General features: G+C 45.1%; 1 protein-coding gene across 11 annotated transcripts in view; it reads left to right on the forward strand.

Annotated features, from left to right (window-relative positions):
• The window catches only part of LOC310922121 (protein diaphanous homolog 2-like), a gene marked incomplete at its 5' end in the record, with an annotated part of 248,534 nt that overhangs the window by 90,483 nt on the left and 143,103 nt on the right, over positions 1–14,948 (forward strand). For 7 of the 11 annotated variants that reach the window (XM_083882510.1, XM_083882507.1, XM_083882511.1 and 4 more), the window contains one exon: positions 13,826–13,906. The exons of the other annotated variants lie outside the window; for them this stretch is intronic. In XM_083882510.1, coding sequence (XP_083738636.1) covers positions 13,826–13,906 — 81 coding nt within the window. The remainder of the gene's footprint in view (positions 1–13,825; positions 13,907–14,948) is intronic. 11 annotated transcript variants of the gene reach the window in all.

Raw genomic sequence — 14,948 nt, forward strand, 5'->3', positions numbered from 1 at the left:
ACTCCGTAATCGGTCTCCGAGACTTCCCTAGTCCTGGTTTTGACGAGCGATGTGAGAGAGTTTTCACACGAAATCGCTTCCTTCGCGGCCGACCGTTCCCCTCGCGGGAAAGACGGAAATGCGCCCTTGAAGTCTACACTCGCTTCGTGATCAGATCACGTCTCACACACTCGCCCGATCACCCGCTCAACCAGCAGTACTTACAGCTCCTTTTCCTGCGTGGATGTCTTCGTGCACTTAGACGTTTTACGAGCAATTGCAAGCCGCGGCTTTTCCAAAGGCCCTTTGCCTTCCCGAGCTCTCTTTGCCCCCGGATACGTTCTTTCCCCTGTCCTAATTTGTGGTTTTCTCATTCCTAAATTTGGTTCGGAGGTTCGGGTGGAGCCGCGGGGTCTCCTCACTCACCAGGCCGCCGAACTCGGCAGGGGTATCCTCCTGGGTCGCAGGTCCCCGCAGCTTCCTCTGAATCCGAGTCACGGCACCAAATCTGTTATAAATGCAATGGCAAATATTGGGTTAATAAATGACAATTTATTAACAACAGAATATCGAACACCAGAAAAATGAGAAAACCACAAAAATAGGAAAATGTCAGCGCTGCGCTGGGTTGATAGGGGTCCGCACCGATGTACAAGACGCCCAAATCCACGCCTGTGCAGCTTTCAGTCCACCGTTTTATAGGATTTTTCTGCCCTTAGGCAGTCCAGGTGTCCAGGATGGGCTGAATAGTCCGAATTTCTTTTCGATGGTCTTCCTGGATCTTGTCAAGTCTCGTTGTTTCATTCCGGGAAGGTTCTTTTCTTATGTCAATTTCACAGGTCAGTCTTATGCTGATTTCATTTTGCTTGTCGTGCCAGAGAGTTGATGAAATCTGCATCGTCGTCAAGAAGGAATTTCTCCTTGCATTGGCGAGGAAGTGATTCTTATCAAGGTTGGCCAGAGTCTTTGTCTAGTCTGATGATTCTTGTCCTGTCTTTGCAACTGAAATTGGCAGGCTGGGGGGGAAACGATTAGCCTCCTACTGGATTTTACATTTTATTAACATTATTCTTATTACACATCGGATTATTTTTTTATACGTGAATTTTTACCCTAAATTTATCACAGATACAAAAATCTATTTTTACGGAACCCAGGAGTTCTAATTCTTGTGGCTCCAAGGGAGTTATTGGAAGGTAGGGAGTCTGTTATGAATAAAATGGGTGGAGATAATATTAATCTCCTTAAAATGCCTTTATTGATCAGCTCTTACAATATTTGCTCGAGGGGTTTTTTGGCTGCCCCTGTGCGCCGTGGAGGAGGAGGGTCTTTTTAGCTGTGCTGCAGGGAGTTGAGCAGAGCTGGAGAACCCGCCCTTGCTGGGAGTAACCCCAGGGTTCTTAGTTTCCTTTGTTTTCTCCGGGGGTCTCATCTGTGGTTTGGTCTTTTTAACTTACAGCTAGTAAGAAAAACTGGAGAAATCAGCTCCTTCGATACTCCAGGGTCCACACGGCCTAGCATTGGTTTCTGTGCGTTTCAATTTTACTTGGTTTTATTTTATAAGGGGTTTTTGGTGTTAAAATGGGATCCCAAGATGCATTTCGAGGTCCTTTATTTGCATGCGGGGTCGGCCTGGGCGGCAGCGGCTGTGGGTTTTATCCAATATGGCGTTTCAGAGGGGCTGAGCAGCATCAGGGCTGCTAGATGAGGCTGGTGTGGGTTCTCTCTTCTTGGAGCAGGGCGGCGGCCCGGGCGCGCTCGGGGACGCGCCATCCAGCAGCGGCGGCTGACTGCGGGCGGGCTGAGCCACGTGCGGGCTTTGGGGCTTCTCTGCGACTGGGCTTAAGCCGGGCAGGCGGCATGGCAGCTGGAGCCGCGCCGGGGAGGCGGCTGCGGGCGTCTGGGATTCCTTGTACCGGGCTTGGGGGAGCGGCCGGCCCCTCTTTCTCCCGCTCCGGCGGCGGCTGCGGGTGTCTGGGATTCCTTGTACCGGGCTTGGGGGAGCGCGGCCGGCCCCTCTTTCTCCCGCTCCGGCGGCGGCTGGCTGCGGGGGTTGGGGCCGGACAGCCCCGCTCACTGGGGTCCCCGCTGTGGGCAGGGAGAAGCGCCGGTTCTGTTCGCTCTCGCCTCAGGCCGCCGCCACCGCGCCGCAGTACGGCGCCGGCGGGGACGAGCTCTGCTGCAGCGACTCGCTCCGGGAGCGGGGGGGGAGACCGGGGGCGAGGCCCGCGCCTCGCCTCTCTTCGAAGCCTTTTTCTCTCGATCTTTGGCGGCGGCAGCGCGGGCTGCTCCGCTGGTCTCTCTCGCTCCGTCGTTGGGGGTGGGGGTGGGAGGCCGCGGTGCCGGGCTTCTTTGAATGGAGCTCTTTTTGTTTTTAAGGTGGTCTGGGGGGAGGTGCCACGGAGGTGGCCCCTCACTGTTACATTACAGGATAAACATTCTAAATTTTATTTTTATCAGAGTCCACTGATCCCATGTGTCAACAGGGTTTGAGCTCTGTACAATGCTTTTAGTAGCTTCTGGTATTGGCCAGCTATCTAATGGCAAGCCTACTAAGCAAGTTGAAAATGGATTTTCTGGGGATGCAGTAGCTAGGTATAAGGTTTCTTGTTTGGTTGCATTAGCCAGGGTTACCCAAACATTTGTTTTGGGTTGGTTAACAGGCCATGCTGTACTACTATGGGCAAGCAATGCTAAAAGGCATAAAATTTGATTCAATTCCATTTTTGCTTGTTTGTTTTGATCTATGTTGTAGAGAGAAAAAAGATTTCTTTCAGCGTATCCCCCTTTTAAAAATCAGTTAAATATAAGGCATTTACTTAATTGTTTGTTTGCATTCTAGTTTGCAAATGGTGGCTGTGTTCTGCTATAATTAAAAATTTCAATGGCTGTATACCTGAATTACACCAAAAGAAGTCTGTAATAACTCTAGTTTTCACACCCTTTGTACTGACATAAAGCTCGAAGTTCACAGTTTCCTAGATAGGACAAAAGATCATCAGCTGCAGTCTGGGCGGGGTTCCTCTTCTGTCTCTTCTCCTGTGGAGTCCGAGGTGTCAGATGCTGGCAGAGGTTCCCGGAATGGCTTCACATTCTTGGCTGGGATCCAGCGGGATCGGCTTTCTGAGGAGATACAAGCAAAGCCCCTCCCCCAAGTGATCAAGGGGAAAGGGCCCAGAATTTTACCTGATTCTGGGTCACGAATTAGTACTGGTGGTTTTTCCTTGCAGGAAAGCAATTTGGATGAAGCAAAATGTCTAGTCATGGGAGGATTTAAATTTGTTATTGAACAGTTTAAAAATTGAAAACATATAAGGCTTTACACAGTCGTTCAGCAGGGGTGTCTCCAGCTCCCCCTTTTTGTTGTATTAAAAGGCGTTTGAGGGTGCCATGGGCACGCTCTATAATGGACTGCCCTGTGGGTGAGTGTGGTATGCCTCTTTTGTGGGTGATTCCCCGTAAGGAGAAAAAAATCTGCAACTCTACGGGAAATGTATGCAGGTCCATTGTCTGTTTTAATCTCTTGTGGGATCCCTAATGTAGCAAAGGCAGCTGCGAAGTGGTGGCAGACGTATTTTGCTGACTCTCCTGTGTGGGCTGAGGCAAACAAGGCACTTGAATATGTATCGATAGATGCATGCACGAATTTCAGGCGGCCGAATTCAGAAAAGTGTGTTACATCTGTTTGCCAAATCTTTAGGCTTTGCAAACCTCTTGGGTTAACTCTTGTGTTCACATTAGGAAGACTGCAACGCTGACAGTCGGGACATGTAGCTATAATACTTGAGGCCTGAGCTGGAGTCAATTCAAAAAGTCTTACCAGAGCTCCAGCGTTTTGATGAAAGAAGGAGTGGCTCAGTCTTGCTTGCTCTATTTTGTTAGGTAAAACATGCTGTACTGGTAAAGCTAACAAGTCTGCCTGGGCGTTACCTTCAGTGAGATAGCCCAGGAGATTGGAATGTGACCTAATATGCATTACAAAGTAAGGAGCAGTCCTTTTGTCTAACAGACTAACCAACAGTTTCAACCAGGAAAACAAAGTGTCATTTTTAACATTTTTCAAAACAGAATTCTCTGCCCTTTGAACAATGCCTGAAACATACGCAGAGTCAGTAATCAGATTAAAAGGTGCCTTGAACTTCTGAAACACTCTCACTACAGCGGCTAATTCCACTATCTGTGGAGACCCTTCAACAACAGCAATATCAGACTGCCAAGTTCCAGTTTCAGAATCTTTCCACACAATTACTGATTTTTTACTTTTCCCAGAACCATCTGTGAATATTGTCATAGCTCGCAAAGGAGTTTCACTTCTCTTTGGCTTAGGAAGTAAGTTAAATGAAGAACTTAACCATTTGTGTTTAGGCGGATGAATGGATATCTGTCCTGGGTAACCTGCTAAAGCAATTTGCAGTTTTTCAGACATTTGCAGCAGCCAATTCAAATAAAACATGGTGAGAGGCAGAAAAATGCAATCAAAATCTTTCCCAGCCAAGGAGGTCAGCCTTTGATGAGCCTTGATAATCAACGTGGCCATAAGTTCATCCTGCATGGAAATAGTTTTGGGTATGTTATTAGGCAAAAATACCCATTTGATTATTAGTAAAGAATCTCCCTTTTTTGTGTCCCACTGAAATATTAAAGCATAGGGTTGTTTACCAGGATTCAGAATAATTAGCCACATTGGTAATTCAGGTGCCCAGCGGGCAGATTGCCTCTGAGAGATAGCATCAGCCACCTTCTGAAGTGCAATTTGCGCTTTTTTGTTTAAATGCCTAGGTGATAAGAGATCGGCCTCTCCCCTCAGCAAGGCAAACAATGGTTCCAAATCTGCATTTGAAATTCCAAGCAGGGGACGAACCCAATCAATAGTCCCCAGTAATTTCTGTGCATCATGTAAGATTTTTATCTCAGCAGAGATTTGCAGGGGTTGTGCCAAGATAGAATGCATATTTATCCTCCAGCCCAAATATTTCCAGGGAGATGTCTTTTAAACCTTTTCAGAAGCAATGGTCAAGCCTGCTGCTGTAACAGCTTGGCAGACTGCTCGCATTCCTTCTTCTACACGAATTACAGTTTCTGCAGCGATTAAAATGTCGTCCATATAATGAAGCAATAGAATATCAGGCATTTTTTCCCATATTGGACTCAGAATTTTTGCCACATACCACTGGCATATGCTTGGACTATCTCGTAGCCCTTGGGGCAAAACTAGCCAATGATATCAGTCTAATGGACATTGCATATTTATACTTGGTATGGAGAAGCTAAATCTGGGTGCATCATCTGGATGCAGCGGAATATCAAAAAAGCAATCCTTTAAATCAATCACTATTAGATGCCAGTTTCTAGGGATCATGGAAGGAGAAGGAAGCCCTGGTTGTAGAGGTCCCATTCCTTCAATTACCTCATTTATTTTTCTCAAATCATGTAAAAGCCTCCACCCTCCAGACCGCTTTCTAATTACAAAAACAGGTGAATTCCAAGGACTATTAGATGGGATTATATGTCCCTTTTTCAGCTGCTCCTGTACCAATTCCTGTAAAATGCGCAGTTTTTCTAATGACATGGGCCATTGGTCCACCCAAATTTGATCAGATGTTTTCCACTTCAATTTGGGTGTATTGCGCATTCCAATGACCCTCAAACAAAATTTGACTGTATAAAAATTCCCCACTGAGAGGAAACATCTCTCCCCCACAAGATCAGAGGTGCTGAGACCACAAATGGTTTAACAGAAGCAACTCTTCCTTCAGGCCCTGTAATTTGCACCAGATGCTGGCTCTGATAACTTTGGCTGTTCCCACCCACCCCTGAAAGGACCTGGGGAATGGGCATCAAAGGCCAATCACTGGGCCATTGTCTCCGGGAGATAAGACTAATGTCTGCCCCTGTGTCAATAAGCCCAGTTAAAATTAACTCCTCGCCTTTCAGAGACACTTTACATTGGCATGTGGGATGCTGAGAAGTGATACCTTGTGTCCAAAATACTTGTGGTAGCCCAGTGGAACCAAACCCGCCCCTCCTCCGTGCAGCTATTGGGGGTGCCAACAAAGGACCTGCCGGGAAAAGTATCAGCTGAGCAATTTTGCTACCTGCGGGGACCATGCAAGGGAGGTGTGGGGTCCAAGCCATGATTTTTATTTCCCCAACTGTATCAGAGTCAATGACTCCTGGCAAAACAAACAGACACATAACATGATTTATTAAAAAACTATGGACATTGATCTAATACCAATATCCAACTATGACGGACAAAGACTCTCTAACAGTTTAAAGTTAGAAAGTGTATGTTTATCACGACGCCGGGCAGCGTGCAGGATAGCTCCCAGAAACACACGCGCCATTTACAGATCATCACAGGGTCTTTTATCTACAGGAGTATTGAATACACAAACTACAAATGCATATTCATAGCTCTGATACCTCCCATTCCCTGCTTCGTATGGTAATTAGCCCAAAAAGCCACCAAGCATGCGTAGTTTGTTCTTTGAAATGGGTCGGTGGTCTTTTTAATGGGGTGGGGTCCCAAAATGATGAAGTAAGATTGTCTTCCTCAGCTCTGACTTTTTAACCTTTAGTGTTCGTGACAGCTAAATCCTGTTTTTCCCAGGACTGTTTGATTTATGATTGTATTGTGTTCATAGGGTCTATTGATTATTCAGGATGCAGAAACCTAGTTTGACAGCTCCTCTGATTGATTGGTTCCTTTCAAGGATTATCAGTTCCTTCAGTCTGGCTTCTGTTAGCAAAAGGGAAGTCCTAGCTACATTATCTCAGCACTATCTATTTTGACTACAGTCTTTAATTCTTTTAAATCAATGCCTCAAACAGAGGTAGAAGATCTACCTAAAAGCAAAGCATGATACCCCTGTGGTAAAGGGCCACAGATTCCTGTGGGGAGACAAAACACTGAGGAATTTGTTAACGTTACTGTGTTACTGGTTGATATGTCCAACTCAGCGCTTCCTGGAGTGGCTGTACATAATTCTGCGACGGTGGAGGCAGGGCCGGCTGGAAACTGTAAGTTGGTTCTGGTAGCTGTGGCTGTGAAGGCTGTGGAGCTTGTGTTTTCACGTGTTGCCATCCCGTGTTGCGAGACGAGTTTCCCTGCAAAGGCTGGCCATTTTTGTGAAATTTAGAACGACAGGAATTAGCAAAGTGAGGACCCTTCTGGCAACGAGGGCATAAACTCGGTGGTTTTGCCTTTTGCACCTTTCGGCAGTTTCTCTTTATGTGCCCAGGCTCCCCACAGCCAAAACAAACAGACTGTTTCCCAGGCAGTATTTTCAAAGCAGCAAAAGCTTCAGCTATACCTTGCCCCACAGCTTGGGAGGTCACAGCAGTAGTACAATGCAATGTCCCCAGGCGGTTACAAGTCTCAACCATTTGAAGTAATGTGGGCTCTGGTTCTGGGGGAAGATTTTTCAGAAGGCGTTTGCAATCTTCATTTGCATTTTCAATAGCAAGTTTTAGCAGAACCACTCCTCTTGCGTGGTCATTATCGATCTGTCTTTCCAGAGTTTGTTTCAGTCTGTCCACAAACTGCATATAGGGTTCTTGTGGAGCTTGCTTAATATTTATGAATGATTGTTGCAGGGTTTTTGCATCAGGCACTTTGAGAAATGCATATCTAGCTGCCTCAGTGACCCCCTCCAGGGCTTCCCTCTGTTGCCCGATCCCGAGAGAAAACACAAACCAAGAGTGTCAATTTATGCGGTGCTTTATTCAGGGCCCTGGGGACCTGAGGACTAGCGTCCCAAGTCAGTGTCCCAAGTTGATTACAAAGGTGCTCATTTTTTATACCTTTGTTACAAGTCTTACTTCATCAGCCTACGTGCAGTTTCCTACATACTTCACTTCAAACATTCACATTCATCTTCTAGATAACCTTTCTAACGGCTATAAATTTTGCATGCTTGCTTTAGCTGAAATTAAGGTTAATTTTCTAAGCTTAACTCCCACCATAGAAAACATTTTATTGGTAACAATGTAATCATATTTCACAAGTAATCTGTATATCTGTATGTACTACATGCTCTACTAAGTCCTTTAAACGTTGTTCCTTGCATCAGCAGATTCTCAGGCCTCATTTCTCAGGTTTGGTTCCCATGGGCCTGCTCCAGGAACCAACTCCTTAGCCTAACTACTGCTAACGGAGGCCTTATGGCAAGAACTCCCCCTTTTGAGCATTCTTCAACCAGTTGCAAGGATGCTCAATTCTCTTCTTCATGCAACAGTCTCCATATAAGATGGTGGTGGAGTAATTCTTGTCATGACTTCATTTCGGGTCATGGCCTTCATGACTCTTCTCGTATGCATTCTTTCCCTAAAGATCATTCCTAAGAAACAACAATATGCTACAAAAATAATCACAACCAAGATTATAATCATTATTACATATTGAATAACAGAGGATATCCAACCAAAAACCTGGATCCCTAAGGAGCTAAATATTGCTTCGATCCAATTGTGTTCAGCATCTTCTTTGGTTTCCTGTATTTTAGACTCTATATCGTCCAATTGACTTATGTCTTTTTCTACTTCCTTTGTAACGTTTGGGATATGGATACAGCAATGATCTGTTCTATCATGTAGGTACCCGCAGACACCATGTTCCTTTAATAACAACATATCCAATGCCATTCGATTCTGTATAGCCATCCTACTAGTTGCTTGTAGCTGCAAATTCAAATCCTTTAACCCCTTTTTAGTGGCTGATGCTAATCTCTCAGTTTGTCCCAAAAGCCGGTAGAGCATTTCCCTATTTCTATAGGTCGATATGGGAGCAAATAATGATTCTATTATCCAACCCAATTTGAGCCCTCCTGATGGTTCATGCCACTCATCTTCTGGATTTATTCCTTCCATGACCTCTCTTTTATTCCTCCTTCCTATGTCCAAATCTGTCAATCTTGATTGTTTCCAGAATGGGCATAATGTGGGTACTCCCAACGTTATTTGGGTTACCAGTCCATCTATAGGTATGTGTGTGGTCCACATTCCATGTCTCATGACCCATACTAAATTCCCTGGACTCCTTATGGTAGTAGTTTTGCAATTCACCTGCTTTTGCCCTTTTAATTCTCCTTTTATACAGTGGTTGTATCTTCTACATTTACATCTCCATTTCAGCAAAATCTTCACCGGTACCAGCCCTATCTGCTCTCCTGGTGTATCACACATAATTACCCTTGTGCAATTCCATGACTCTACTTTCTCTGTCATTTTCCTATGACTTGTTTCTGCTGTCAGAACATTGGTATGCGTCTGGTTCTTTCCACCAGTCCATTGTATACACCATCCAATTTTCCCTAGATAACTATATGTTTCCAGCAAGCTTGGCCCCCAGATTGCTTGCCATGTAGTCCATTCTTCCTTGCCATCCTGGCAAACCACTTCATAGTAATATTTTGTAGTGGGCATTTTATGTGATTGCACCTCATCATATTCACACCATCCCACATTTTTGAATCGTCCAATTGTGATAAATTTGGAATTGGTTAAGGCTTCACAATCCCCTCTGCTTCCAGGTGATGACCACTGTTTACGGAGAATCGTTGTTTTAACTGTCCACTCAGTACGGTTATGCAATTCTTTCCTACATTCCTTTGTCCTATTTCTGGTGATCGGGGGCATTTCAGTGATAGGAATAATTCCCCAGGGTATGGGATCCCCTGCTGCATGGGGTAAAGGTAGACAAGCAGTTATGGATGACACATTCTGAGTTTTTCCAAAGTCTCGTATCAGTCCTACTACCAGATTTTCCTGTTTAGAGTTTCTTGGTAACCCTACCTCATTATCTACCTGCCGAGTCACTCTCATCTCACCTAGGTACATCGTCGTTCTTGCATGTGCCCACCAATCATCCTGTGCTATCCAACACCAGTAAATGCCTTCATCTTTCCCTGGCTGCACATTTCTTACTATCAGGATAATCGATTCTCCTAATCTTCTTTCTATTTGATACTTTCCTCCAGATGTTAAAATTTTCCCAAACCACCATCCATACTCGGAAAAATGCTGGCCTTCTTTAACTTCACAGGTAAGAATCACATCCTTCCCTTTGGTTACTCGGTATTCTCCATGTTGGGCCTTAATTTCAGAGCCTAAGTGGGCCCTTGCCTCCACCTTTCGTAACCCAAAATTCCCTTTCCCTCCACAAGACCCTATGCACAGATATATACCTTCTGTCTCTCCTATCTTCGGATCAGTTTAATTCAGCCACCCTTTCCCATAAGTTCCCAGAGTCCACCAACTTATATTCTCCAATTGTCTTTCCCATTGCTGATGTTTATTCTGTTTCCACCATTTGACTTGGATATCTTGATAACATTCCTTTTCCAATTTGAAGGTACAATTTATTCTCAAAGGAGGTCCGTCCCACATGTCCGCCTGAGTTGAGACTGGAGTTACATTTACAGTTACAGTTTCTCCACTTATTCTTCTAGTATCCCATGGTAAAACCTTCAGTTTGAAATTCCCATAATCAAAGCTTTCTCTTATCCAAACCACGCAACGATAAACGTCGCTGTCAGTTATCGTGACATTGGATAGTTGCAGGGTGGTATTTCCTTTTTGCTCATCCTTATCCCAAACCATAGTTATACCTGTATGAATTTGTTCTGCCCTGTCTCCTCCACCTTACATTGACTTCCTCGGATCCAACTTTCTGGTTGTCCGTAAACAGACAGGTCATAGACACATTCATTCCTTCCATCATCACTATTTTGGGTTCCAATTCTGTAATAACTAAAAATTCATTGGTTAAAGGTAATAAACAGATCAGCAAGAACCCAACTGTCAGAATCCGACCTTGGGCCGGAACACCATTCGAGTGGGGGTTAACGGTTGCACTTCCCAATGGGCCAGCACCTTCTTGACTCGGGTGTAATGTATCCAGTTGTCGATCCCCTCAACTTTTACTGCAGTGAAGGTAGTCATGATCACTTGTCGTGGGCCTTCCCATGTTTCTTTCAGGGGTTCTGTGTTCCAATTCTTCACATAGACCTGGTCTCCCGGCTGGATGTCATGGACAGGATTTTCCAGCAGCAGGGGTCTGTTCCATTGCAGGGCTCCTTTTAGGGCAGTAAGTACCTTGTTCAGAGACAACACATAATTAAAGAGCACATCATTCCCTACTACATGAGGGTCTCCCTTTAATACTGTAGCATGATGTGGTCTGCCATACAGTATCTCGTATGGACTTACTCCTATCCTCTCCCGGGGTTTAATCCTAATTCTTAACAAGGCTAATGGCAGGGCCTGAGGCCACTGGATTTTGGCCTCCTGACAGATTTTCTTAATCTGTCCTTTCAGGGTTTGATTCATCCTCTCCACTTGCCCGCTGGATTGAGGCCTCCATGGGGTATGCAAATTCCCAGTAACATCTAACAGTCGGGCGACTGTCTGTACCACTCCTGCCACAAAATGAGGTACCCTGTCAGAAGAGATTCCCAATGGAACCCCAAATCTCGGAATGATTTTTCTCATTAATGTTTTCACTACTTCTTTGGCCTGATTAGTTCTGCAAGGGAAAGCCTCTGGCCATCCCAAGAATGTGCAGACATACACCAGCAGATACCTGTATCCTTGTGATCGGGGCAATTCGGAAAAATCTATATGCCAATAATCTCCTGGCTCTGCTCCTACCTGTAATTTCCCTAGTTGTATCTGCTTCCTCACTATTGGATTATTTTTAAGGCACACTGGGCACATGGCATTCACTCGTTTAGCCATTGTTAACATCTGGTTAGAGATAATTTCCCTCTTCAGAAATTTTACCAATACCTCTGCTCCCCAGTGGCCTTTATTATGCTCAGTTTCTAAAATCACCTTCATCAATTTGGTAGGGACCACTACTTGGCCAGTCCCAGTCACATACCATCCCATTGCATTCTTCTGGGCCTGGACCAGCTGTGCCAATTTCTCATCCTCAGCGGAATAACTGGGTTTTTGTCCCATATAAGGTTGTACCGGTCCTACCTTCGTTGGAATCAGCGCCATTTCAGTCCAGACCTCTCTGGCAGCTTTTCGTGCTGTTAAGTCAGCCAGCCGATTCCCTCGAAAAATCTTTCCCTCATTTTTCTGGTGTCCTTTCACATGCATCACAGCCACTTCCACTGGCTTATACACAGCTTCCAGTAGCAGAAGGATCTCATTCCGATGTCAAATGGATGCCCCCTGTGAACTTAATAGTCCTCTCTCTTTCCATAAAGCCCCATGTACGTGCAGAACTCTAAATGCATATTTTGAATCTGTCCATATATTTACCTTTTTCCCGCTGCTCAGGACCAGGGCTCTGGTTAATGCTATAATTTCAGCCTTCTGTGCAGATGTTCCTTGGATGAGGGCCTTAGCTTCCACCACCTGCGTGAGGGTCACCACCGCATACCCGGCATACCTGGTTCCATTCTCTACGAAGCTGGATCCATCGGTATACAGTTCCCAGTCTGGCACCTCCAGGGGCACATCTCTCCGGTCCGGTCGGCTAGCGTATACCTGTTCGATGGTTTCCACACAGTCATGTGTTAATTCACCCTCATTCTGCTCACTGCGGAGGAACTCTGCTGGATTGATGCAATTAGTCACTTTGAGCTCAACATCATCCTGCTCTCTGAGCAATGCATGGTATTGTAACAATCTGCTAGAGGACATCCAATGCCCCCCTTTTTGTTCCAAAACTGCCAGTACCATATGGGGCACAAACACCTCCATCTTTCTCCCCAGAGTCAATTTTCGGGCCTCCTGGATCAGTATCACTGTGGCTGACACTGCCCGCAAGCATGCTGGCCATCCTGCGCTCACAGTGTCCAGTTGTTTAGAGAAATACCCAACAGGCCTCTTCCACGATCCGAGGGTTTGGGTTAGTACGCCCAGGGCTAGTCGCTGCCTCTCATTGACGTATAGCTGAAAGTCTTTATTTAAGTCTGGTAGGCTGAGTGCAGGTGCCTCTTTCAAGGCCCGTTTCAGATCTAGGAAGGCCTTCTCCTGTGGTTTGCTCCACTGCAGTTGAGACTCCTTTAAAGCCTCATAAAGGGGTTTGGCCATTAGCCCAAAGTTTGGTATCCAGAGTCTACACCAACCCACCATTCCTAAAAAGGATCTTAATTCTTGGTGGTTTCGGGGTGTGGGTATTGCACAGATAGCTTCAACTCTATTGATTCTCAATTTCCTTACCCCCTTTGAGATTTCACAGCCTAGGTATATCACACTCTCTTGGACTAATTGGGCCTTTTCCTTCGAAACCCGATATCCTCCTTGTCCCAGCATATTCAACAGTTCTATGGTTAGGGTTAAACAGACCTCCCGTTGTTCTGTAGCCAAATAGATGTCGTCCACATACTGGAGGAGAACGTAAGAGAAGGGTGATTCTCTTACCTGAGTCATCTTCCATTCCTCCAGCTCTTTGGCTAATTGATTTCCAAAAATTGTAGGAGAATTCTTAAATCCTTGGGGAAGTCGTGTCCAAGTGAGCTGCCTTTTTCGTCCGGTATCCGGGTTTTCCCATTCAAAAGCAAAATATTTCTTGCATTCTAATTCCAGTGGGATGCAGAAGAAGGCGCCTTTAAATAAATAACTGTAAACCATTGGAATTTCTCTGACACAGATGTCAACAAAGTGTACGGGTTGGCCACCACCGGGTGAATGTCTTTGACAATGTTATTTATTGCCCTTAAATCCTGCACTAGTCTATACTTACCATTTGGCTTCCTTACAGGAAAAATAGGGGTGTTGAATTCAGATTCACATTCCTGTAATATCCCTAGCGTAGTGAACTGAGTGATTAAAGGGGCTACCCCTCTCCGGGCTTCCAACTTTATGGGGTACTGTTTCACCCTAACAGGTTGTGCTCCCTCCTTTAATTCAATTACCACTGGCTGGGCTGCTTTGGATTTTCCCGGGACTCCTGTTTCCCAAACCCAAGGTACTACTGCCTGTTCTATTTCCTCTGGGATGGGGGTAGGTTCAACTTCTTTAATTACAAATAATTTGGACAATTGTTCATCTGGTATTTCCAGTTTAACTCTTCCTTTTTCAAATATTATTTTTGCATTTAATTGTGACAATAGGTCCCTTCCAAGAAGAGACTCTGGACAGTTAGGTAAATATAAAAACTGGTGATCAAACGCCTTCCCTCCAAATTTAATATCTAGGGGCTGTAGAAAAGCCCTTTCTTCAATTTTTCCCATAGCCCCCACAACTTGAATTTTAGTATCACTTAATGGTCCTAATTTTGTGTTTAATGCTGAATGTGTTGCTCCAGTGTCCACTCCTAATTCATGTTCTTGTCCCCCAATTTCTAGGGTTACCTTGAGATCCCGGTCTAGTCAGCTCTGATTCTGATAGTTTCCTAAAACAAATGCTTGAGCGACATCTGCTGTCCCTGAAGCGAAAGTTCCCATATTTCCCATAGTAGTTGCTCCGTTCCCCATTCCCAATCTCACTGGACATTCGTTTTTCCAATGCCCCATCTGCTTACAAAAGGCACATTGATTAATATCCAACCTTCCCTGAAACCCAAACACATTCCCAGCTCCCCCTCTTCCCTGACTTTGTAGAATTCTCCCGCGACCAATACCTCCTCTCCCTCTTCCCCGCCCCCTTCTAGTTTCACCCCCCACAGCCTGCTGTAGCACTGCTAACATGCTAGCCTGATGCCTTTTCACTGTTTCCTTTTCCCTATTAATATACACTTTCCAAGCAACTTCCAACATCTTCTCTAAGTTCCTCGTGTCCTCCCCCTCTAATTTCTGTAACTTTCTCCTAATGTCTTCCTGCGACTGTCCCATAAAAATCAAGGCCAATTGTAATTTTCCTGATTCTCCTTCCACTTCCAAATTAGTATATTTCCTGGCTGTCTCTTTCAGCCGTTCTAAAAATGCAGAAGGAGATTTGTTCTTATCCTGCCTTACAGAATATAATTTAGACCAATTTAAGATTTTAGGTATTCCAGTCCTAACTCCTTC

Source organism: Zosterops lateralis (assembly GCF_965231275.1).
Source record: "Zosterops lateralis genome assembly, chromosome: W".
Lineage (NCBI taxonomy): Eukaryota > Metazoa > Chordata > Aves > Passeriformes > Zosteropidae > Zosterops > Zosterops lateralis.